The sequence below is a fragment of the Nyctereutes procyonoides genome, unplaced genomic scaffold, assembly GCF_905146905.1.
Source record: "Nyctereutes procyonoides isolate TBG_1078 unplaced genomic scaffold, NYPRO_anot_genome, whole genome shotgun sequence".
Taxonomy (NCBI): Eukaryota; Metazoa; Chordata; class Mammalia; order Carnivora; family Canidae; genus Nyctereutes; species Nyctereutes procyonoides.
Window position 1 is genome coordinate 12,974,617 of NW_026575044.1, and position 25,967 is coordinate 13,000,583.

At 53.8% G+C, this 25,967-nt stretch overlaps 1 protein-coding gene and 1 pseudogene across 1 annotated transcript; one reads left to right on the forward strand and one right to left on the reverse strand.

The window, feature by feature from the left end:
• Positions 1-8,915: 8,915 nt before the first annotated feature.
• On the forward strand, positions 8,916-9,578 carry LOC129508900 (ribosomal protein L18-like; annotated as a pseudogene).
• Positions 9,579-15,334: 5,756 nt separating this feature from the next.
• Positions 15,335-25,967, reverse strand: DEGS1 (delta 4-desaturase, sphingolipid 1). The gene is made up of 3 exons (XM_055324502.1): positions 25,785-25,967; positions 19,855-20,597; positions 15,335-16,041 (listed from the first exon to the last, which is right to left on the reverse strand). The coding sequence occupies exons 1-3, from the start codon at positions 25,864-25,866 to the stop codon at positions 15,895-15,897; spliced, it is 972 nt and encodes a 323-aa protein (XP_055180477.1). The 5' UTR covers positions 25,867-25,967; the 3' UTR covers positions 15,335-15,894.

A 25,967-nucleotide genomic window follows, 5' to 3' on the forward strand; every position in this document is an offset into this window, starting at 1 on the left:
GCTGTCTGTGGATAAGTTGCCACCCTGAGGCCCCATCAGCCCCAAATACTGTGATGTCTCCTGCCCCCCAGGACCCCCAAAGTCAGCCGTCACACTCAGGAAAGTAGCCGCGAGACATGGCCACCGTGTCGACCCCTGCCAGGCGTGTCCCACTGCCCCGGGATTGTCCTTTGTGACAGAAGGGCAAGGAATGTGCTGTTGCGTCTGGTTCTGCTTCACATGAGTTCCCTTCAAGTTGGAGCAGTTCCCCTCTCCTGACTTCTGACACTCCCCCCCCACCCTCCAGGCCAGTTACTTGTTTGTCAGCGGTGTCCTCGTGGTCCCAACCCAGCTACACAACTGTGGCAGGAGTTTAACCAAGTGATGCTGTGATCTCCCTGCGTCCTATCTAGTGATGCAGTCGGGATGTGTCCGGCTCCTTATGCAGTCCCTGTGATCATGTGGGAGAGTGGTCCTGCCAGGCGGCTCCTCTGCAGCTCCTCTGTGGTGGGAGGTACTGGAAACCATGTGCAAACCCCTTCCTCGTCACACTGGCTGTTTCTGTGTTTGCGTGTGGTCCCATTGCTGTCATCCCGTGACCCTCAGACTGCCCCAGGTCTGCCCAACAGGGAGCCCCTCCCGTGCCTGCACACCTCTGACAGGTGCCTGCTGTGTTCTCAAAGGCTGCATCTGTGTTACGTTTGCTGACATCGCTCCTTTACTGTGCTGCTCGCTGTGTGATCTGACCCACGGGTGCGGGGCACTTGCCCTTTTCCTTCCAGAGCTTCCACTCCACCTCACACTATAGAAATTTTTATGCTGCTTGTAAGAATGTAATCCACAGGTACTCTGGGGTGGCTCAGTCAGCTAAGTGTCTGACTCTTGATTTCAGCTCAGGTCATGAGTTTGAGTCTGACTTGTGTTTTTGTTCCCAGGGTGGCATCTGCTTGAGATTCTCTCCCTCTGCCCCTTCCCTGCCATGCTCGCATGTGCTCACTCTCAGGCTCTCTCTCTCTCACAAAATATTTTTTTAGGGACGCCTGGGTGGCTCAGTGGTTGAGTGTCTGCCTTTGACTCAGGGTGTGATCCCGGAGTTCCTGGATCGTGTCCCACGTCGGGCTCCCTGCTTGGAGCCTGCTTTTCCCTCTGCCTGTGTCTCTGCCTCTCTCTGTGTCTCTCATGAATAAATAAATAAAATCTTAAAAAAAAAAATACTGATGACCACGTGGAGAGAGAGCAAGGTCTGACCCGCCCTCAGCCCTGACTGCAAGATCCCTGGCTGCCTCCATGAGGAAGAACGAAGGTCTAAGACTGCATTGAGGCGCTTGGCTTGCAGTGATGTGGAGGGAGGACGTTGACGACAAAGACCACCAAAGATGGGACCCAACCATCTGTGCCACCATGGTCCCCAGCACTGACCGCTCACCCACTTTCCCCTCATTGTCATGCTAACCACTAACATGTTAGCAGGCACGCCACACATGAAGAAGCATAACTTTACCTGCACATGCTTAACCGTCCCGGCTTTCCCTCCTGTCCTCTCCTGGGGGTGGCCCCAGGCCACTTGCCCTTGTTAGGGAGCGTCAGCCCCCGTCAGCTGCCGTCAGCCATCCCCATCAGCTCCCATCAGCCTCCCCGTCAGCCCCATCACCCCCCCGTCACCCCCCCATCAGCTCCCCCTCACCCCTCCATCACCCCCATCACCCCGTCAGCCCCCCTGTCAGGTTAAAGGACTTGCGCTTCCCCCCCAGCTCACCATAAATAAGTGGCGCCTGGAGGCCCCGAAGCCCTGTTGTCCTAGACCCTGCGGGCTTTGTCCACGTGGGAGCGAGCGCCGCGGCTCCTGGGAGACCGTAGTGGGCTCTGCCTCCATCGCTGCTGTGACTCCTCATAACAATAATGTCTTTAAAATAACGGTGACGTGTCCAACCACTATTGGAAACCTCAGGCAGCGGCCACTCACTCTGTGCGAGACAGTCGAGTGTTCAGATGGCCGCCGGGTCTTTCTGAGCTGCTGTCGGTGGAGCTCTCGGGCCAGATCAACCGCGAAGGGGAACCCGAGAACCGGGGGATGTGGTTGAGCGCGGGCAGCTGCGTGTCGGGAAACTGCCGAATGCCCTTGCGGAGCAGCACCCGGAGAGCCACAGGCGCCGCCGCCCAGTCCCAGCGGGGCTCCCAGCGACCGCCTGCTCCACGCCCCAGCGGCGACCTCCCTCAGCGGTCCGCCCCCACCTCCCCCCATCACGGGAGGCCAATCAGAGACCATGTATCAGTCAGTCAGTCAGTCAGTCAGTCAGTCAGTCAGTCATTTAATTCATGAGAGAGAGAGAGAGGCAGAGACACAGGCAGAGGGAGAAGCACGCTCCCTGCGGGGAGCCCCACGTGGGACTCGATCCCGGGTCTCCAGGATCAGGCCCTGGGCCGAAGGCCGCGCTGAACCTCTGAGCCACCAGGGCTGCCCAACTAAGTGACTTTTAAATGGATATGGTGGAGGAGAAGAAACAGCCGCTCCATTGTCCAGCCTCGGCAGTAAGAGATCGAAGGAATCGGGCGCATGTTTGGCTCTGGGGACAGTACGGAACGTGCCCACGTCTCTGCAGCATCACTGGACACGGTGCCGGCTTGTGTGTCCCAGAGTCCACGGGACAGTGGTCGCATCCCCACGAGGCCGCGCCCAGGGGTCCGAGTGCGCGCAGTGCCGCTGCCCTGTGGATTTCCTCTTGGAACATGTCACCTACAGCTTGGCTGTCCCCAGGATGTGCGTTGTAATGCCCACAAAAAACTTTTGAATCATCTGTCAGCATTTCTCAACTCTGGATGACACAAGCATCACCTCATATTTTTCAAAAACATCCCACTTGGGCCTCGCCGCCGACGGGTTGGGTCGGAATCCCCAGGCGATCCCGAGGAAAGCCCCTAAAGCCCCACCCTTGCAGCTTACAGGCGGGGAGCCCCAGAATACACACTAGTGGCGCCCAGGGGTGGGCCTGAGTGTGGCTCCAGGCTAGCCTGCTTCTCCTGCAACCACAAAGGCTCACCACCCTTGAGATGGGGGCTTTTGCCTTGGTTTACCCCCAGCAGCGCATAGGCAGTGGTGAGGACAGAGAATGGACACATACAGGCTCCATGCCTCTCCTCCAGGTCACAGAGCAGCCTGAGTGCCATGTCCCTCAGCCCCGGAGAGGGGAGCAGAGCTGGGGTCTCTCCTGCACCACCTCCTCAGCACCCAGAAATAGCTCACATACCCTCTAAGGCCATAGCACCCTGTGGAGGGCGCCTAGGCCTCATCTCATGTCTGGCTGCACCTGCATTGGATGCACCCCCCACCTATGCTTGTGCAAAGGGCCTGGGGTTGCCATTTACCTCTTCCTGCAGGTTTTCCATGGGCAGGCCAGCACTAACCTGAGTTCTGAGTCTTCTGCAACCCCGAGCCCAGCAGTGGGCCCTCTTCCAATAGCCCCCAGGGAGGTGTGGTGGGTCTGGGGCAGCTGGAGCCCCAGGTGAGCACCCTTGGGCAGCGTTGTCTCCTTCCGTCCCCTCCACCCTTCAGAAAACTATCAGGATGTGCTCCACCAAGAAGAGGGAGAAAAGCAAGAAACAGAATGTGGGGGATGACGGGGCCCCACCCGGGGGGAGACCACTGGCCAGCCTGCAGAGAGGCTTGGAACACAGACCCCGTCACAGGTTATAGCCACAGAGCACGCGACAGCCTCCTACAGTGTTTTGAACAGGAAGACAGGATGCCCAGCGTGTGCCTGGGCCACTCATTTCTCTAGTCTTCTGTGTGTTCCCTGCAGAAGTGAGCCCCTCGTTCCCACGCACGGAGCACAGGGATCTCTGCCTCTGGCAGCCAGCGCAGGTCTGGAGGCAGGACGGCCATAGCAGCCCCCTCCCTTCTGAGCATGTGGCTGCCGGACGGATAGCACCTTGTTCCCACTGCTCCCCACTGTGTGCGTTTGGGGGGCCCTGGGGCTCCCCAAGGAGGCTGAAGCCAGCTCTGCTCACCCTGCTTCTGGGGAGGGCCATAAATGTATGGCCCTTGCCCTACAAACAGAGGTTTGCACTTGCTCAGCTTTTTGAGGCAAAACTATGAATTTTTTACAGATGCACACATGTGTGCAAAGGCAGCTGCCACATGATTCCATTTGTAGGGGGAATCTGAAAAACAGACACAGGCTCCTGAACACAGAGAACAAACAGGTGGTTGCCAGAGGGGGCGGGAGTGGGTGAAATGGGTGAAGGGCGTCGAGAGCACAAACTCCCAGTTATAAGATAAACCAGTCACGATGTGAGGCACAGCTTGAGGACCTACACTGTACAGTGGCTGAGGGTGAGCAGGGTTAATGTGCAGAATCGTGGGCCTGAAATGAGCCTAACAGTGTATGTTGACTATGCGTCAATTAAAAAGAAGTTTTCTAATGAAAAATTTTGGGGGTGCCTGGGTGTCTCAGTTGAGTTCTTGGTTTCTGCTCAGGTTGTGATCTCAGGGTCCTGGGATCAAGTTCCACGTCGGGCTTCACCCTCCGTGGAGAGTCTGCTGGAGATTCTTTCCCTCTCCTCTGTCCCTCCTGCTTGCTCACACACGCTCTCAAATAAATCTTTTTTTTAAAGAATTTTTCTTGACACCGGTGTGAAGAAATACCCTAAGTGAATAAACGAGATACATTTACAGTGATTTAGAAGATACGGTGCTCTTTCCTCTCAAAATGAGTTTGATTTCTGCTTTCCTCAAAAATCTCAATAAAACCCTTTCATGAAGAACTTTGAAAAAAGAAAGATGCACAAAAGTCAGGATAGTGGTCCCGTCGGCGGGGGCAGGGGGGATGGCGTATGTCAGGGGCACTGCCCGGGGTCCTCTGCGCTGTGTGTTTTTCTTCCATCTTCTTTTATCCAGTTTATTCAGGTGAAGACACACACGCAGAAAGGGACTTGATGAGGTTGGAGATAACTACCCACCTATGAAACCATTACGACAGTCTGTGCCATAAACCTGTCATCATCTCCTGCCCTCTTAATTTTCTTATTCGTGATAAGAACCCTTGACATGAGATCTGCCGTCTTTGAACTGTAAGGCCGGTACTGTTGATAAGCACGGGCACTGCGCCAGGCGAGCGCCCAGCGTCTGAGGCCGTGCAGACTGTACCCGGGACGGGCGGGCCGTGCCCCCCCCCACCCTGTTTCTGCTCCGATTCTCTAAGCCGTATGTGTACCTTGTACGTGCCTTCCAGCACTGTGACACTTCACAACGAAAACCTGTGGAGAGATCTGGGGTTGCTTGGGGGCAACCACCCGACCGAGTGGGCCGAGGACAGTGACTCAGGCTCTGCGTCCCGGGCCGCTCTGCAGGGAACGCCTCGCAGGTGGAAAGCGGGAGGCGGGTGGGCGGCGCTGGGCCCCTGCCAGCCCCGGCCAGCAGATGTGCCTGCCCGCGGGGGCCGCGTGGGAGGACACGTGCGCCGCCTGCTGCGCCCCTCCTGGGGGACAGTGCTGTCAGACCAGCCGCAGCAGCCACAGCCGCAGGAGGGAGATGCCGCCTTCGCCTCTGCTCCTCCTCCCCTGCGGCCCGCCAGGTGTTGGCTGATGGCCCGGCCTGCGAGCTCTGCGCCCACGGGGGCCGCGCGGGGCCTTGGTTTAGGGGCAGAGGGGCCGGGCGGGCCGAGCCGGGGGGCCTGGGCTGGGGGCGCGGAGCTCCGGGAAGGAGGCATGTCGGACCCGTCAGGCCTCCGCCTGGAGGCCCCCGATGTGGGCCTGTCACCATTCCCAGGACAAACAGCCAAGTTCGCCCCGGGGAGGCCTGGGGATTCCTAGTGGGGTCCAGGGCACGGCAGAGGCAGCGACGGCCTCCCGGCGCCACCCAAGGGCCGAAGCACAACCCGGAGGAGAGATTTCACTAATTTGCTCAACAAATATTTATTGACTGGGAGCCGCGAGCCAGGCTGGGCGCTGGTGGCTGGCGCACTGCTCAGAGCAAAACCCCAGCCCCGCACCGCCCGGTGGCCTCTCCTGAGGGTGGGGAAGGGGTGGGGGGGCAGGGTCCGCAGACCCGCCTGTCGAGGAAATGCTGCACCTTCTTCTGGTGTCCCACCAGCCTCTTCATCACCGGGCAAGTCGGTGGTCCTGTGTGTGTGCGTCCATCTGTCCTGCCCACCTCATCACAGGCCTCTGCAGGGCAGGCACCCCTGTCGCACCTGTCACACACACTCCTCGGAGATGGCCACTGTGTGTTTTAACCCATTCAGTTGTCCCCGGACCCCTGGGCGGCAGGTGTCACTGTTGTCCTGGGTCAGCAGATAAGGAAAGTGACCCCAGAGAGTGCAAGGAACTTGCCACAGCCATCCGCGCAGCCAGGCCAGCGTCACCCGCTAAAAATCTCTTTCTCTAAGGAAACAAAGCACAATTATGGAAAGTTTAAAGGTCTAGAGCTTAAAGAATGCCCCAAGTGTGGTCACGAGGCAGGGTGGTGACTCATCCAAGGAGAGTGGATCACGGCCTCAGGAGTCTTGGCTGTGGGGCTGCTCCGTGACGGGTTCGTCCGGAGCCTGGGTCAACTGACCGGCTTGGGCGCAGTCCAGCACCTGTCACACCTGCAGACGACTGTGCCTTTATGTTTCTGTTGCTACATGAATTGCTAGAAGTTGAGAGGAAGGTGGCAGAGGGTATGCAGGCCATCCATCATCCCACCTCCCCAAGACTGCTACTGTTAACATTTTTTTGAACTTTTGTCTGCAGATTTTCCTCTGGTCAGATGGGTTGGGTGGCTCTGTCCCCGATCAGAGGTTAGTGTCACATCTCTGTGAGGTGGGTGTCATGCCCCTGCCCTGCCCAGCCACCTCTCTCCCTTCCTACAGGTACCCCAGGAGGCAGAGGGGCCTCAGGGGACAAATCCTGTGCCTTGTCCTTTCCCTGGAGGCACCTGCCAGCAGGACACTCGCCAGAAGGTCATCCTCAGCTCCGTGGGCCAGCCTGGCCTTCCCCCACCATCCCAACTGTTGGGGCCTTCCCTTCCTGAAGCCTGACCTCTGGACGCTGGGTGACGCTGAGGGGCCAGGAGCACATGGGGCAGGTCACTGACTTGCATTGAGGTTTTTTTTTTGTCTGTTTTGTTTTTTAAATCATCTTCCTTGGGACACCTGGGTGGCTCAGTGGTTGAGCATCTGCCTTTGGATCAGGTCGTGATCCCAGGACCCTGGGACCTATGTCAGGCTCCCTGCTCAGCGGGGAGTCCGCTTTTCCCCCTCCCTCTGCCCCTCCCTCTACTTGTGCGCTCTCTCTGTCAAATGAATACATAAAATCTTTTTTAAAAATGGGGAAAAAAATAAACCATCTCCTTTGCCATTGGTGAAAACACCCAGAACTTTCCCACACACGCTGCATGCTGTCATCATCTCCGTCAACTCTGATCACAATGGAGACACACACTGGTGGCTTGAACAACAGAGGCCACTTGTCACCTTGCTGGGCCCAGGAAGTGGAGACCAGGTCCCAGCTTCATGCCGCAGGCCCCATGGCCCCTTCTCCATGCGCGTGGAAAGGGGAAACTCTGGCGCCCACCCCCAGGGTATCATACACATTTGTCCCTGACCTGGAATGATTTGGGGGCAAGTGGGGCTGAGAGTGGAAGGTGGGCCGAGTGAGAGCTGCCGGCCAGCCTCTGGGAACCCCGTGTGGGGTTGGCTGCCTGGCCAGGTTCCCTGCACCCCGAGGCCCCCTGGCGCCCGGCCCAGCTGGGGAGCAGAGGTCGGCCCGGCGGGCTCCTGAGGCCGGGCTGGGGGCGCCAGGGCCTGGTCACTGGCAGAGGGGGTGGCGGAGCAGGGCAGCCTCAGAGATGTGTGCACGTCAGGAGAAATCAGACCCGTGTTTGTGGGCACTCTTGGAAAACCACGTGTGACCTCAGGAAAACAGATGTGTTCATCTTCCAGGGGTGGCGGCCCGACAGGGACCCAGGTCACGTGGGTGTGGGACTCCGCCCTCTCCAGGCTGACCTCGTGCCGAGGCCTCACATCCCTGTGACCCTGTGGCAGGAGAGGCCCGTTCAGAGGCCTGGGGACACACAGGCCTCAGATGGGGCCATGTCTGCGAGCGGCTTCCCGGTCCCCTGACCTGCAGCACACGGGCAGTGTCCCTGGGAGACACCGCCGACCGCGAGGGACAGGGGCCACCTGGCTCCCTCCGCCCACACCTGTCGTGAACACAGAGCCCGCAGGCTGCACAGGCTCCAGGGCCAGGCCTGTCCATCCCTGACGCTGTGGCCCGGGGTCACCCGCCAGCCAAGCTGTGTGGACCCACATTCTCGCGTCAGGTCGGCTTTAGGAGGAACCCACCCACGCCAGGCAGCGGGTGAGGAACGGCGTCGGGGAAGAGTGGGTCCCGCGAGCCCCGAGGGCAGGGACGGAAGGGGCCTGCTCTCCGGGCGGCAGATCGGGAGGCCGCGCAGGGGCCTCAACATGCCACGCGTGTGCGCGGGTGCGAGCGTGTGCGTGCGAGTGTGTGCACCTGCTCGCCCACACGCGTGTGAGTGACGCCCAGGCAGGGACGTGAGGGCGGCCAGTCCTCCCGTCCCACTGCCCGCCCCGCCCTCAGCCCGAGGCACGTCTGCACTCAGCATGTTCCCGACAAGCAGAGGCTGGAAAACCCCACCGCGGGGGCCCTTCCAGATGGGGACAGGGGTCTGTTCAAACCAGGGAGCTCGGAAGCCTGGGAGTTGCCAGGATCTCGCTCTGAGATCTCTGGGCGGTGGCCAGGGAGGGAGGCACAGCCTGGGCCCGGAGCGGCGGTGGGCGAGCAGGCTGGCAGGGTGCGCCTGGGAGACGAGCCCCTTCCGGGGACTGTGGGCCTGTCCCCACCGTCTCCCAGATGCAGAGTGAATCAGCTGCTGGAATGTCCGGCCCAAGTTGGGGTGGCTCCCCTCTGACCAGTGCCTGGCTACTCCCCTCAGAACCAGCTCCTGGCTCTTTCCGGACCTGGCTGAGCAGGAGGCGCCATCATGGGAGTCGACATCCGCCACAACAAGGACCGAAAGGTTCAGCGCAAGGAGCCCAAGAGCCAGGACATCTACCTGAGACTGTTGGTCAAGCTGTACAGGTTTCTGGCCAGACGAACCAACTCTACCTTTAACCAGGTTGTGTTGAAGTGGTTGTTCATGAGTCGCACCAACCGGCCACTTCTGTCCCTTTCCCGGATGATCCGGAAGATGAAACTGCCTGGCCGGGAAAACAAAACAGCTGTGGTTGTAGGGACCATAACGGATGATGTGCGTGTCCAGGAGGTGCCCAAGCTGAAGGTGTGTGCACTGCGCGTGAGTAGCCGTGCCCGGAGCCGCATCCTCAAAGTTGGAGGCAAGATCCTCACCTTTGACCAGTTGGCCCTGGACTCCCCCAAGGGCTGTGGCACCATCTTACTCTCTGGTCCACGCAAGGGCCGAGAGGTGTACAGACACTTTGGCAAGGCCCCAGAACCCCACACAGCCACACCAAACCCTACGTGAGATCCAAGGGCTGGAAGTTCGAGCGTGCCAGAGGCCGCAGGGCCAGCCGAGGCTACAAAAACTAACCCCAGATCCTGCCTTGTTATTAAAAAGATTTTGAATGCTGAAAAAAAAAAAGAAAAGAAAAGAAAACCCAGCTCCTGCAGAGCCTTTCTTGTGGGTATGGATGTGCACTTGAGGGTCGTGCTTGTTTTAGTTTTAGTTTTTAGATTTTATCTATTTATTTGATACAGAGAGAGAAAGAGAGCATAAGCAGAGGGATGGGCAGGGGGGGAGGGAAACTCCCCACTGAGCAGGGAGCCCGACACAGGACTCGATCCCCTGAAATCATGACCTAAGCCAAAGGCAGATGCTCAACCACTGAGCCATCCAGGTGCCCCAAGTTGTGCTTGTTTTTTTGTTTTGTTTTTTAAAGGTTTTATTTATCTATTCATGAGAGACACACAGAGAGAGGCAGAGACACAGGCAGAGGGAGAAGCAGGCTCCATGCAGGGAGCCCGATGTGGGACTCCATCCCGGGTCTCCAGGATCACGCCCTGGGCTGAAGGCGGGCGCTAAACTGCTGAGCCACCTGGAGATCCCCAAGCTGTGCTTGTTTTAAAGAGGAAACACCCCAGTCACAGATTCACAGGAAGCAGAGCAGTGGGTGCTGGGTGGTGAGAGGGGCACACAGGGAGTCGTGCCTCGGGTATTGACTGTCCGTGTTGTAGGACGAACCTATTCCAGGGATTGGCTATAGGGCAATGAGAACGTATGCACCACCACAGAACTGGACACTTAGAAATGGGTAGCGGGGTAAGTTTTATGTTATGTGTTTTTACCATAGTTTTCTAAAAAAATAAAAAAATAGCTCATAGGAGAGTTTGGGCCACACACAGTAACTGCTATGGTTTGGAATGATCGTGATGACCGGTTTCAACACCTTGCTGTTCCCAGTGGCTGCAGGAGCCATGTCCACGAAACCCAGGCAGTGACCATGCCACAATGGTGCCAGCCGCCCTGGGAGGTAGACGGATGGTGGGGAAGGGAAGTGAGCTAACCTGCCGCAGATACACAGGTACCAAGGTCCTGTTTTCCTTCCTTGTTGCTCTCTGAGATGTCTCAAGGTGACACGGTGTCCTCCAGGTGCCACTGAACATGGGCGAGCTGGCCGGGCGGGGTCCCTGCCCCGGGCCCTGGAGCTGGGGCTGCAGCTGACACTTCTACAAAGCTGCCCTTGTCCTCCCAGTCACAGAGACTGGGCATCCCCGTGTCCGCCTGCCAGTCTTGTTGGCAAACTGGGCCCCAGGTGCCTGCTCTTCCTAGGAGGCCCCGGGACGGTTGGCTGCGCTTCTGAGCCAACTCCTAAAACCGCTGGGTTGGACGTGTGTCCAGGCCCCAGGGACACGTTGCAGAGAAAGCTCACGGAGTTCACAGGCACCCCCCATCCGGAGCCCTGCGACCTCGGAGGTATGGACCCGATCCTGTCTTTGAAAACTTCAGGTGTCACACTAATTGGGGAGAGGGCTCCAAATTGAAATGTCGTAGACCGAATTTGTTTGCTTCCTCCGTCGCAAAATGAGGATGATACCTGTGTGAGGGCCGATGGCCCCCGGGAGCCCCGCCCCCCGCACCGTCAGCCCCCGGCAGGATTCTCGGGAACAAGCAGTTCCTGCGCATCAGCCTTTACTCAGAAAACTGTTTGGCTTAGTGACATGTAGTTCCGTGAACGGTGAAGACCAGCCTACACCGGGCTTACGTTTCCCGCAATCTGTGCGGACCAGGTCCACCGGGGTGGGACCGTGCCACCAATTTCCCACCTCAGCTGGCTGCGGGGACGGCTGGTGGCGGCCTTCGCGTGTCTCCTTGGAAGCAGGGGAGATGCCTGGCGAGCGGTGGGGCCGGGCCCTCAGCGCAGAAGGGCATCCTCGCAGCCAGACCCCGGGCTCCAGGCCGGAGGGCCCAGCACCCAGACTGGTTCTTCAGGCAGGTGGGGGTGAAGGTGTGGGTCGGAGCCCGCCCGTGGCTCCGCCCCACCTCGGGGAGCAGGCTGGCCACCTGTTGCCAGTTGCCTAACTTTGGCTCTCGTCTTCCTCCAGCCAAGGATAAGATGGCCTACTCGACACTGATCGTAGGGACACAATGGTGGCTGCCTTCCAGGAGGGCAGAGATCTTTCAGCGGGTGATCACACATCTCTGGTCCGTCACGGGAGGGATGGGTGGGAGGTGTGAGGCCGTGAACCCCCCGCCAGGACCCAGAGCTCTGGGCACTGGATCTGTCAGCCAGCGCCAGCACGGCTCCCAAGGGACCCTGGAGGTTTGGCTTTTGCTGGGGCCTCAGGTGGGAGCTCACAGCGCCCGTCAGGCTGGGAAGGGAGACTCCCCCTTGTGCCAGAAAATCTCGGCTACTACGCCGGACGACAATGTGGGGCCGGAACCACTAACTCAACACGTGACAGTCCTGTTCCCTCTCACACACGGTTTGTTCTTTTGGGTGTCGCTCGCCCTTCCCGTGGGCCTGTTCTGGCCGCAGAGCCCTCCCCAGAGCAGCGAAGTGCTGATCCGCCCAGGGCCACGCCGTTTTCCCAGGCCTTTCCCACAGAGCCTCCACTCTTCCTGGGCAGAGGGTCAGCGACTCAGGGCCGTGGGCCATGAACACGCGTCTGCCTGTGCGGAGGAATCGCCAGGCGTGTGCCCCGAACCCATAAAGGAGCGCCAGGACGGAGGACCCCTAAGGACGGGGTCCTGACCCTTTGCCTCGGGTGTTGTGCGCCAACTCACAGCTGCCGGTGGTTGCGGCCACCTTCCCAGTGGCATCGATGCGTGACTGGCGGGCACCTTCCCTCCATGGGGTCGTCGGGAGCTCCGCAAATCTCTGAATCACTTCAGAGTGGGCTTGGCCACCACGGGGCCCGCCTTTTTCCAGATGCCGTTCCCATTCTCCTTCCCTCAACCTTGTCACTAACCTTCCAGTGAAGCACACCTGCCAGACCTGACCTGCATATCCTGCACCTTCCCCCCTCAGGGCTGCCCCAGGACATCGCCACACTCCTCGTTTGCAGCCAGCTCCCCCGTCAGCGGCCTCGGCCCTGTGTGACTTGCTGCCCTCTTCCCTCTGTGCCCACTTGACCCCCATCCCCCCGAGAGGGTCTTCAGGCTTAATGACCTTGGGTTTCCGAGGGTAGTGTTCTCAGGGTCGGCCAGCCCATCCTTGCTTCATTCCAAGTGACTAAGCTTGGCTCCTGGAAGACCTTCCCAGCAAGACACTTGCTTGTCCAAACAGAGCCTCCGAGTCATTGGAGCAGGTAGGGGAGCAGGAGCCCAGACTCTGCTGCCCCATGCGCGCCCTTGGGGCAATGTCTTGGGCCCTGTCCCCCCCCACCCCAGCCCAGGCAGGGCCCCTCCCTGGCCTGCGGGTTGGGCATGGGTCGCTGGTGGCTGTGTGCCCTCCTCCCGCCTGCCCCCCCCCAGTTGTAGGCATCCAGCCCTTCATCACTGACTGCTGACCCCACACACAGGCTAGTGCTGCACTGTCAGTTCTCTTGAACGTTTTCTGCAGCCTCGCTGCCTGACGCAATGCCTGGCCACGTGCATGAGTGAATAAGTAAATGGGTTTTTGCAACGAATGCAAGCATTAAGTTCCACGGTAGCATTCTAGAGCGGCCCTTTGCTCAGCCTCTACTGAGGAGCCCGGGCCTCCCAAGACCCTCACTTCAGCTGGTGCCCACACCCGGCAGCCACTCCCTGCTGGCCTGCCTGTGGCCCCACCATGATGAGGTGCTGGGCACGGTCACAGAGGGTAGGAGTGATGCCCTCATTAAAGTGGTCAGCAAAAATATTGACCCTTTCTGCCCAGGCTAGTTGGCCAAGGTGTCGGCCATTGTCAACATCGGGAGCCTCACTGGCAACGGGGGACACTGGTGGCCCGCCCTGCCCCCTCCACTACGGCCGACCACCCACCCTGAAAAGGAAGTGGACACAAAGAAGGGAGAACCTGAGGAGTCTGAGAAAGGCATGGACTTTGGTCCTTTCGATTAAACATCTTTCATAACATGTTCTATAAAAAGCCAAACTCTAATGAAAACAAAACACAAGACTTGGAGGTTGTTAGAAGTAAACCCCCCGAGATGCAGCCCAAACTGCAGGCTCGTGGGAGGAGTCAAGCAGGCAGTGGAGGGAACTTGAGCTTTCCCACACCTGTCCATGCTGGGCCTGGGCGTGAGCACGTGTAGCACGCCCAACACGTCCGGCTCAGGAGCTCCCGGTTCAAGCCGCAGGTCCTGCCCTGCCCACTGTGGCCTCAGGCAGAGGCCTCTATCTGGCTGAGCCCATCTTCTCTGTCCACAATGAAGACAGGAACAGGGCTGTGTCCAGCTAGCAGGATGGAGTAGGGAAGTGAGGGCTGAGCAGACGGTAGGGATCTTGACAAACATCCACTGTTCTAAGTGGCCTGCACTCCTAGGCCGTCCACATGCCTTCCCCTGTGTGCCTTGTTCGGGTTCAAGGACCAGCTCTGTAGGTGGCTCCCCGTTTATTATGTGCCTACTGTGGAGGCATGCATTAACTCTGCGAGGTTCGGCAAACGGAAGTACAGGTCTCTCCTGTCCCTCGGGAGTTAGCGCCTCACAGGGAAACCGACTGCAAATTCATAAGCAGTCAGTGGGGCCAGGGATCATTTGGAGAGTCCCAAAGAGCAGCACTTGACCTGCTGGGGAATGGGGATGGGCTGCAGAAGGCTGGTGTGAGCTCCGAGGATGAACCAGCCAGACCAGGAGACAAGGAGGTGGAGGCAGGAGTTGTGCAAAGCCACAGAAGGATTTCTCATGCCCTACCCTGTGCTCTGAGGGCGCGGAGGCCCAGCCTTCCTCCCGCCCCGAGTCCGTGCTCTCTCTTGAGAAAGTCCCTGCCAGGAACAGAAACAATGAGCTGAGTTGGCAGACAGGAGCTGGACTGGTCAGGAGACTACCACCCAAACCAGAAGTGGTAATGTGATTGCCAACAGCAGCTCTGGGGAAGGATGAAGATGTAGACACTGAGGCCCCACAGCCACAGGGCTCAGAGAAGGAGGGGCCAGGTGGGGACGCGGGACCTGTCAGTGTCCGTGTGCTGCTCACAGCCAGCGGCTCGAGCTCTGCAGGCAAGGAGAGTGGGAGGCCTGCTTGCCAGACAACACAGTCCACTTCATGCCTCAGGTCCATGGGTGTGTTTCAGACACTGTGACTGAGCGAGTGTGCTTGAATCATAAAGTTGGTTCTATCATCACTCTGCACCATTCACGCGATGGTTCCTTAAGCAATAGTTCTGATCCCCAGAATCTTCCCAGGCTAGAGGACCAGGAAGGGAAAGCAGGTACTGTGGAGATCAAATGAGGTCTGTAAAGCAGGTTTGCCTGTCCCTCTGAGGACAAGCTGGTGATTACAGAAGTTGGGACTTCGTAACATCTCGCAATAAGGTTGCTTGGGGTTGTGTACAAATAGTAGACTATTTGATTTTTTGATACCATCTATTATTTTTAAAATACTTCACCATGGGGACCCTGGATGGTTCCAGTTGGTTGAGTGTCCGACTCTTGATTTTGGTTCAGGTCTTGACCTCAGGGTCGTGGGATTGAGCCCGACAGGCTTCCTTACTGAGTGTGGAGTCTGCTTGGGATTCTCTCTCTCCCTCTGCCTCTCCCTCTCTAATAAAAATAAGAAAATAAAGTACTTCACCATGTCACAATTTACCCCAGTGACACAGTTCAGGTAACCAGGACTGCTGGCCCCTCGAAGCCAGCTGCCTCCCATCAGACCACACCCTGCTTCTGCTGCAATAAAATGACATGGAAGTCTCTCAGTGGAGCTACTTCTGAGAGTCGCTGCATCTGAAAAAGAAGTTCAATGTTGGACGTGATTGAACGCAGTAAGTCCTTTATTTATGAATAGGCTATGCAGGATTCAGGAGTGTGTCATTTCAGTTTCACGTATAATAGTAAAAACTAAAAATTCAGCTTATAGGAAAAGAGATTTCCAGATCTTTTGGGGTGGGGTGGCATTTTGAAGTGAACTCACCCCAGTACCGTATTAGATAAACACAGTGAAGTATGAAAATGTGATAAATACTACTGTGATTAATAGCTCAGTTTATTAGCTGTTTTAATAAAGTACAACTTTATAGTGAAAATAATGTACTAGAAATAGCTTTTTTTATGATATGCTTACAAAATGTCAGACGCCAGGGAGACTGTCCTCCACAGTAATGACACAATGCACACGCTCCCCGTGAGCAAAGCTGAAGGCGGGCTAGGCAGGCTGACCGTGGGAAGCCAGGGAAGCTTGGGGGCCTCGGAGCTCACCCTCCGGAACCATGAGAAGAGCTTCTCTGCTTCACCAGACTGAGATCAATCATGCTCCAATCCCACTTTCCAGCCGCCGTGAAGCGCCACAGAGGAATGGTTTCAACTCTAAGGACCTTCACTCCAGGACCACCTTGCCTTTTTGATGGCGCTTCACTCTCGAGTAGGGACTTATGGTGTCATCTGTCACAAAGTCATACAGTACTCTGATCCATGAGTTGTAGTGGGGGAGGTTGTCGTAGTACTCGGCAGCGATCTTCCTCACCTGCAAGAGAAAACACACAAGAATGAGTGCTGCCTGAATCCCACTAAATGTGGCAAACGCCCACCACAAACACTGAGAAACCACGAGCCCTCTGGCCTCCTCCGTCCCCAAAACTCAGCCCTAAGAGCAGGAGCTCAGGGATTTCAAAGCCATCTGCATTGCGACAGGGACAGGTACTCCACCCTCTCAGATCACAGACTCTCTGCCACAAGCTCTGATGTTTTGTCATTTAAACAGCTAGATAGGGATCCCTGGGTGGCGCAGCGGTTTGGCGCCTGCCTTTGGCCCAGGGCGCGATTCTGGAGACCCCGGATCGAATCCCACGTCGGGCTCCCGGTGCATGGAGCCTGCTTCTCCCTCTGCCTATGTCTCTGCCTCTTTCTCTCTCTCTGTGTGACTATCATAAAATAAAATAAAAAAAAATTAAAAAAAAAACAGCTAGATATAATAATAAATTATATCTCAATAAAGCTATTAAAAGAAACCTTGTCACATACACTGTTAACGCTGCACATTGTAACATCACCATGATCCAATCAATAGCAGGGATTTGCTGAGGACACAGAATAGAATGCTCCCAGATATACCCGAGAGGAAGAGCAGGAAAGGGAAGACCAGAACTCTGAGGACACCTGTCCGCGCAGCTCAGCAGTGAGGCAGCAGGAAGCAAGTAGGACCAGGACAGACACTTGCCTCACGTCAAGTGATGTCTGAGGCAAGCACATTCTCAGTTTGGGGACTGGTCAAGAAACATGGAAGCTGGGGCGCCTGGGGGGCTCAGTTGGTTAAGCACTTGCCTTCATGATCTCAGGGTCCTGGGATTGAGCCCCATGTCGAGCTCCATGCTCAGCAGGGAGTCTGCCTCTCCCTCTACTCCTCCCCTACTTGAGCTCTCTCTCAAATAAACAAAATCTTAAAAAAATTTAAAAACAGATTTTTGGGGGGGCAGCCTGGGTGGCTCAGTTGAGTGTCTGCCTTCAGCCTAGGGCGTGATCCCAGAGTCCTGGGATCCAGTCCTACATCAGGCTCCCCGCAGGGAGCCTGCTTCTCCCTCTGCCTGTGTCTCTGCCTCTCTCTCTCTTTCCGTCTCTCATGAATAAATAAATAAAAGCCTTAAAAAAATTTTTTTTAACAAAGAAACCCGTAAGCGTACATTTGACCCTTGAACAACACTGTCTGAACTGCAAGGCTCATGTATACAGACGTATTTTTGCTAAACACAGTGTAGTCCTGTAAATGTGCCTTCACTTCCTTATGATTTTCTTAGCATTTTCTTTTCTCGAGCTCACCTCATTGCAAGAACACTGCAAATAACACATAAAACATAAGAAATATGTGTTAATTGACTGCTTATGCCATCGGTTAGGCATCGTCTGTTTATGCCAATAGTGGATTCTCAGTAGTTAGGCTTTAGGGGAGTCAAAAGTCCCATGTGGATTTTCAACCCTGTGGGGAGTTGGCACCCTAACCACTGTTGTTCAAGAATCTACTCTCTATGGTTAGGATTGAAAAATTGATTTTGTTCAAAGGGCAACCAGCTTTATATCCTCTTTAAAAAGTGAAAATTCACTTCTTTAGGGAAGAGATGAACAAAAGCCTCCCACTGTCTTCAGACCTGTGCCAGGCAGAGTGACACAAAGTAGCTGGGATTCAAACTTGTCTTTAGACAGTTGCATGGTTTTTCCCCCAAACATTTTATTTTGAAAAACGTGACACGTACAGAGAAGTTGAAAGAGCAGTAAAACAGACACCTATATGCCCTTTACCCAGGCCTGCCAACTTCCACTGAGTCACCTTCTGTCTCTGCACAGACATATACCACATAGCGTGCTTTCTCTGCTGAGCCTTCTGAGAGTAAGATGCAGACATGTGACAACTGGCCTCTCACATTCCACCCCAATATTCAACACATACCTCCTATGAACAAAGACATTCTCCTACAAAACCATATATTTCGCACTCAAGAAAGTTAACATCAACACAATATTTTCTATGATGTAGTACAGATTTAAAGTTTCCCATGGACCCAATGTCCATTCTAGAGCTTTCTTTCCTCTAGTGGGAATCCAATCAATAATCAGAGGTCACACTTAGTTCTCACTTTGTGTTTGTAATCAGTCAATAGTTAAAAAACTTATGAGGAAATCTATAAAATTCGATTTGGTGGGTATGATGGCATAAAATATTTGGCAATAGTTGGTCCTTAGGTGTATCTGGGTGGCTCAATCAGTCAATCATCAGCCTTCAGCTCAGGTCATGGTCTTAGGGTCCTGGGATCGAGTCCCACATCAGGCTCCCCACAGGGAGTCTCCTTCTCCCTCTGCCTAGGTCTCTGCCTCTCTCTGTGTGTTTCTCATGAATAAACAAATAAAATCTTTTTTTTGGGCGGGGGGGGGGGAGAATTCACCAGAAAGGTAAGTGAAGTTAAGAAGGTGGGCCTTGGCAGAGGACGGAAGGATGGGGGTCCAATGCGTCCTCTCATGTCCTCCACACACACTATACTGAAACGTGCAGTGGGAGCAGCTGGGCCTGCCTGCAGAGAGTCTGCTCGGGAACTGACTGCCGGCATTCGTGCAGACCGACTCCGTGGGACGCCTGCATTGCCCAACAAGCCAGCACATAAATCTGAGCTAAGCCCAGCAATTTAACAGCAATGAAAGCGACGTGATGAAAGCTCACTTAAAGAGACTCCTTTCTCAATCTCTGGTTTAGTTTACAAGCCGGCAGATCCTCCAGCACTCCGGACCTGAGGGCCACCACTGGGTGAGAGACTCCGAGACTGAGCCCCAAAGACTCGAGGGTGGCACACTCAGGATTGAACTTGGTTGTTGGCTTTGATCAGTGGCTCAGATGGGCAAAATATACTAGAACCTTTTTTTTTATTTTTTATTTTTATTTTTTTTAAAGGATTTTTTTTTTAAGATTTTTTATTTATTTATTCATGAGAGACAGATAGAGGCAGAGACACAGGCAGAGGGAGAGCAGGCTCCATGCAGGGAGCCTGATGTGGGACTCGATCCCGGGTCTCCAGGATCACACCCTGGGCCAAAGGCAGGCACTAAACCCCTGAGCCACCCAGGGATCCCCCTAGAACCTTTTTTTTTTTTTTTTTAATTTTATTTATTTGAGACAGAGCGTGTGTGTGCTTGCGCACATGCAGGGGGCGGCGCAGAGGGAAAGGGAGGAGCAGGCTCCTCACTGAGCAGGGAGCCTGACTGGGTGGATGTGGGGGTTCAATCCCAGGACCCCGAGATCATGATCTGAGCTAAAGGCAAACGCTTCACTGATTTAAGTCCCCCAGGCATGCTCCCCCCACACCAAGATTGCTTTTATTATTTTTATTTTATTAGATTTTATTTATTTATTCATGAGAGAGAGAGAGAGAAAGAGAGAGAGAGGCAGAGACACAGGCAGAGGGAGAAGCAGGCTCCATGCAGGAAGCCCGATGTGGCACTCGATCCCGGGTCTCCAGGATCATGCCCTGGGCTGAAGGCAGGTGCTTAACCGCTGAGCCACCAGGCATCCCCCCAAGATTACTTTATAGGCAGCATGGGCAGCTCTGGTGGCTCAGCGGTTTAGCGCCGCCTTCAGCCCAGGGCCGGATTCCGGAGACCCAGGATCGAGTCCCACATCAGGCTCCCCCATGGAGCCTGCTTTTCCTCTGCCTGTGTCTGCCTCTATGTCTCTTGTGAATAAATAAATAAAATCTTTAAAAATAAATAAATAAAAATAAAAATAAAACAGGCAGGTTGAGACTGATCGTGGTCTTATAACCATCAGAAATTTGAGTATGTTTCAAAACTCTTTACTTACCAGTGGAAGGCTTTTTCCGGGAATGTTGGGGAAGTCATGGTGCTCATTATGGTAACCCACATTGAAGGTGAGCAGATTTAGAGGCCCATAATATGAGTAGGTTTCATGTCCCTTTAGGAACATGTAATGTTCGGCTATAAAATGTCCAGAAATTGGGTGCAAACCTAGACCAAGTAAGGATGCTGCCAACATGTAGACCAAAGATTTGATTCCGAAAACGTAATAAACTGTAATGTCAAAAATGACCTGGATCACAGTATTAATAATTTCCAAGTAGGTAATCGGTTTGGGGTTGATGAACAGAGGTCGAAAAGCATAAAAGAGAGGCTGAAGGACAACCCATATAAACTTTCTGAAAGTGGTACAGAAAAACCAGCCTTCAAAATCAGTGGGAATATCCACATCAATGCCATCACCCCCAAGGTAGCGATGATGGTCCATGTGATATCTCTTAAAGGAAATTGAATATGGAACGCCAATAGGAAGATTAGCAAACATTCCAAACCAGCGATTCCACATAGCTCTGTAGTGGCCGAAGGCACTATTGTGAGAGACCTCATGAATAGCCAGAGTCACAGAGTGGTTTATGCAGCTGCCGAAGGCGTACGCCCAAAATATGACCCACTTCCAGTCCAGGTCTTTCACGAGGTAGAATGCAACCAGCTGGGTGAGAACCATCATGGTGATAATCCAGATCAAGTTGGGATCAGGTTTCATCAAGGACTTTATCTCTGGATACTTTGCTGTAAAGAAAAAAAAAAAAAAACCAACCAGGAACTTAAAAGAGCACTCACTAGTTCTGTAATTATAATTAAAACAACACCCATTATATTAACACATTAATTTTCTTCTTTTTCCAAATCATTATACGCCCTTCATTAGAGACTTTCTCCACTACAGGGAGGAGTATAATCCAATAGAGAAGTTACTAAATACTGTGTCACAACAAATTGAGAATTTGTTCAGGAAAAATTAGCCTCAGAATCTAGACTCTCCACAGGAACAGAAAATCACAAATAAGGTAAAGATGTCGTGTCATCCAATTCCCTTTTCACCCCTACCAGTTCTTTGTATAGTAAATTGATTACATTTTGCAAAGTTGCAATCACAGTCTGATAACCTATTCCAGTGTCTGACAGTACAACAGATGTATCTACTTATGTATAATGTATATGCAATGTAGTTGCACACTTAAACATGATATAGAGTTGATATAGAGGACCCGTACTTATAATTTCCTTTGTAATGACTGAATCGCTTCTAGTTGCCAGTTGTAACTTCTACCCATTTCCTGATGTTTAGACATTCAAGTAGCTAAGATTTTTGCCAGTGTGGACTTCTGACAGTCATCAGGAAATCAGGATAATGTACAAAGAATTCTTCTGGTTTAAGATGCCACTTTCCATACTGCTCACTTCTGTGTGATGACTGCATAGTGCTCATTTGTTAGATTCTTATCTGCTTTGTTGAATGCTGTCCCTGCTGCAAATATTTAAGAATGACGAAAAAAGCCAACCGCAAAAGCTCTGCATTTCAGGCAAGTGTCCTGTAAGGGCAAACGCAGACCATTCCCTGGATCTTACCGCCCGCAGAGGGAGGACCAGGTGTGATGAGTGTCTCTGGTTTTATGTGTTGCTGAGTAGGTTTGACCCACAACAGCATGAGGAGGAAGGACTTACTTACTTACTTACTTACTTACTTACTTACTTACTTACTTACTTACTTATTTATTTATTTATTTATTTATTTATTTATTTATTTATTTATTGAGTTAGGTCATTCAGAATGTTTTTGAAAAGACAAAGGAAAAGAGCATCTTCATCCTCTTTTCTCTACATGTGAAGTGAGGAATTCAAAGCTTACGCTGCAAGGCAGGAAGCTACTGAAGTCCAGGTTTACATATAAGATGTGAGAGTGGTGCTAACCCATTTTCTCTCTCCTAACCTCTGATCTTTGTTGGTTTAATTCATCTTGTCGTTAGTAATTTTGTAGTCAATAGACCAAAAAAAAAAAAAAAAAAAGTAACCCTACAGGCCCAGAAGTGAATTAGTCTAAAACCAAATGAAAAATTTAATCGAGGGCAGCCCGAGTGGCTCAGTGGTTTAGTGCCTGCCTTTAGCCCAGGGCCTGATCCTGGAGACCCAAGATTGAGTCCCACGTCAAGCTCCCTGGATGGAGCCTGCTTCTCCCTCTGCCTGTGTATCTGCCTCTCTCTCTGTCTCTCATGAATAATTAAAAAAAAAATTTTTTTTTAAAGTTCAATCGAGTCATTCATTAAAATCTGATCATTTGGGGAGCAGTTCTCCAGCAACAGAAAAACAACTGTTAGTGGATAAGAAATAACTCATTGAATAGTTCATTCAGTAAGTAATAACTCTATGTATTTCCATTTAGACAGGGCTCCAGCATTTTTACCTTATATAAAACGTGATTAAATTGACACATCTGAGAAAGGATGGAAGGCAATATACATTTTATGGGTATTCTAAAATGATGAAACACACATGCATAGTTCTCTCAGACAAATCAAGCTGCTCTAAGTAGTTCTCTACCAAATGTTTGCAAAGCTTATTTTAGTACACAAAAATCAATACTACAAGGGTACTGATACAATTATTTTTTTTAAAAGATTTTATTTATTCATGAGAGACAGAGAGAGAGAGAGAGGCAGAGACACAGGCTCCATGCAGGAAGCCCAATGCGGGGACTCAATCCCAGGACTCCAGGATCACGCCCTGAGCCAAAGGCAGGTACTAAACCGCTGAGCCACCCAGGGATCCTGGTACTGATACAATTAAATAGGGAAAGAAGAGTTGTTGCAATATATAGTGCTGGTTATCAACATGCAAAAGGATGAAGTTGGACCCCTTCCTCACACCATACTCAGAAATTACCTCAAAACAGATCACAGACCTCAATACAAGAAAATTATAAAACTCGTAACACAAGTAAACCTCTACAGTCTTCATGATTTCTTAGATAATATACCAAAAACCTAAGTGACAAACGGCCAGGGAGCACATGAGAGATGCTCAACATTAGTCATTAGGAAAACACAAACTGAAACCAAAATGAGACACCACTTCACACATGCTAGAATGGTTATCATGAAAAAGATGGGCAGTAACCAGGATATGAAGAAACCGGAACCCACACATGTTGCTGCTGACAATATAAAATGGTGCAGCTGGTTTGGAAGAATCTGGCCGTTCCTCAAAATGCTAAACAGAGAGCTACCAATGACCCAGTAAGTCCACTCCTGGGCAGCTAGCCAAGAGGAATGAAAACACATCCATCTGATAACTTTCATGTGAGGGGTACCTGGAGGGCTCAGTGGGTGAAGCATCTGCCTTTGGCTCAGGTCATGCTCTCAGGATCCTGGGATGGAGCCCCAAGTCCCCAACTTCCTGCTCAGTGGGGAGCCTGCTTATCCCTCTCCCTGTGCCCCTCCTCCCTGCTCATGGTCTCTCACTCTCTCAAATAAATAAATATAATTAAAAAAATAAACTTCCATGTAAGTGTTCATAGAAGCATTATTTGTAAGAGTCACAAGGTGAAAACAACCCTACAGTCTAGCAACTGAAGAATGAATAAATGAAATGTGAACAGCCATACAATGGAATATTACTTGGCCACTAAGAGGAATAAAATACCAATAAGCTACAGCATAGATGAACTTTGAAAACATTATAAGGGAAAGAAAGCAGTCACAAAAGACCAAGAATTGTATAATTTCACTTATAAGAAATGTCCAGAATAGGACACCTGGAAGGTTCAGTGGGTTAAGCGTCTGCCTTCGGCTCAGGTCATGATCTCAGGGTCCTGGGATCAAGCCCCGAGTTGGGCTCCCTGCTCAGCAGGGAGTCTGCTTCTCCCTGTCCTTCTGCTCTCTCTCGTGCACTCTCAAATAAATAAAATCTTTAAAAAAATGAAATTTTACTATAACTCCAAAGGTAAATTTAGCATAGATGTCTTGTTAAAAAATATATTCATGTTCTCTAATGGCTCTCCCCTGCCCCAAAACCCAACCATTTCCAGAAATATCTCTTCTCATTTTAGTACTCTCATCTTTCCTGAGGTTATTCTAGCTCCACTCCTGAAATGGAACACTGAGCAGTATTTGCACCTGCAGGGAAAAGGATTCTATTTTCACTGAGAAACCTGTCATCTTTTTACTTTCCGTGAAATGGTTCAGTGATGTTAAGTATGTGGGAAAAGGCTAATTGTCAAGATAAGCATCAATAAGCACCTTTTCACTTCCTTGATTATCTGAATTTTAGATCACTGGCTCAGTTCCAGGGCTGAGGTGTGGGATTTTTACAAGGTGGACACCAGCCTGTTCTTATGGAGCATGTTGATTGTCTAAGGCATAGACAAAATGTATCAGATGCTGTCTCTGCTGTGTGATTTGCAAAATACACGTTTTAATTAAAAATAAAAAGAAAACACGCATCCAGTAACCAGTCTCTCGAAAGGCAGTTCCAGAATAGCAACTGTAAAGCTTCAAGCTACCAATTTATGGATTCCATTTTTTTAAAGATCCATCTAGGTTGAACCTACTGACTCCTATTTGTTTTTTTCTTAGACTCAGGCAGAGGGAGAAGCAGGCCCCATGCAGGGAGCCCGAACGTGGGACTCCATCCCGGGTCTCCAGGATCACACCCCGGGCCGAAGGCAGGCGCCAAACCGCTGGGCCACCGGGGCTGCCCCCGACTCCTATTTGTTTTTTGTTTTTTTTTTTTTTAATTTTTATTTATTTATGATAGTCACACACACACACACACACACACACACACACACAGAGAGGCAGAGACACAGGCAGAGGGAGAAGCAGGCTCCATGCACCGGGAGCCCGACGTGGGACTCCATCCCGGGTCTCCAGGATCGCGCCCTGGGCCAAAGGCAGGCGCCAAACCGCTGCGCCACCCAGGGATCCCGCGACTCCTATTTGTAAAAGCGTTGACACTTGTAAGTTCAGACACCCCAGCAAAAAATCAGAGGCTGGCTTTCTCTTTTCCCTGGGCAAATAAATGGACGTTGAGAAGGAAAACTAGGTAAGGACTGTGGGGGAGGCTTCATTCGTCCTATTCGACTTAGCGCCCGCCCGTTGGCTTCCTGGCTTTTTCCAAGGGGTGGAGAGCATCTGCCTGGGAGGCCACGCAGCCTTGTAACCTCGTCACCGACCCAGCGTCTGCAGCCCACCCGGCACGCGGCCCGCCCCCCTCCCGCGGGCCCGGCCGAGGCCTAGTGCGCCGGGCGCCGGGGTTCCTCAATCAGCCTGCGGGGAGGAGCCGGCGGGTCCTCCCAGCGCAGACCCGCCGGCCCCCAGGCCTGGAGGGAGGGAGGGGGCGCACGCGCGCCGCGGCCTCCCGGGGCCCCAGGCTCGCGGCGCCGCTCCCGCGCCCCCCGCCCCGAGCCGGCTCGCCGCCGCCCGCCCCCGCCCCCGCCCCCGCCCCCGCCCCGGGCAGCGCAGCCGCGCAGGGCCCACGAGCCCAGGACCACGCCCTGCCCGCACCCCGGCCTCCGCCCGAGGGGCTCCGAGCCGCAGGACCTGCCGAGCCCCGCCGGGACCCCCACCCTCCGGGAAAGCCCTGGACTTCCCCGCCCCCCGGGAACCCCCGCACCCACCCCGCCGCCGGGGCCCCTGCCCCCCCCCACCCCGGGAGTCCCCCCGCCGGGAACCTCCTGGAACCCCCCCGAAGCCCTCCCCCGCCGGGGCCCCCCGCCCCCCCAAGCCCCTGCACGCCGGGAACCCCCGGAAGCCCCCCCGCCGGGGCCCCCCCGGACCTCCCCGCCGGGACCCCGCGCCCGCCGGGAACCCCCACCGGCTCTTAACGGGCCGCGGGCGCGGGGGCGCCAGGCAGACGCGGAGAGCGCGCCCCGGCGGCGGGAGGCCGCGCGCACATAACGGGGCGCGGGCCCGGCCTCACCCAGGATCTCCTGGCGCCGGCTGGCGTGGGGCTGGTCGGTGTAGACCCACTCGAAGTCTTCTCGCGCGACGCGGTTCCCCATGGCGGCGGCTGGCGGCCCCGCTCCCGCTCCCGCTCTCGCTTCCGGCCCGGCTCCTCCGAGGCGGCGGCGGCGGCGGCGGCGGCGGCGGCTCCCGGCTCTTG

What these genes read in the sequence shown, in the direction of transcription:
- DEGS1 (XM_055324502.1), bottom strand. Translation starts at nt 25,866, where the DNA reads ATGGGGAACCGCGTCGCGCGAGAAGACTTCGAGTGGGTCTACACCGAC. An exon ending in CCGGCGCCAGGAGATCCTGG is followed by an intron (nt 20,598 to 25,784) that starts GTGAGGCCGGGC and finishes TTTTCTTTACAG; the next exon opens with CAAAGTATCCAGAGATAAAG. An exon ending in CCGGAAAAAGCCTTCCACTG is followed by an intron (nt 16,042 to 19,854) that starts GTAAGTAAAGAG and finishes TTTCTCTTGCAG; the next exon opens with GTGAGGAAGATCGCTGCCGA.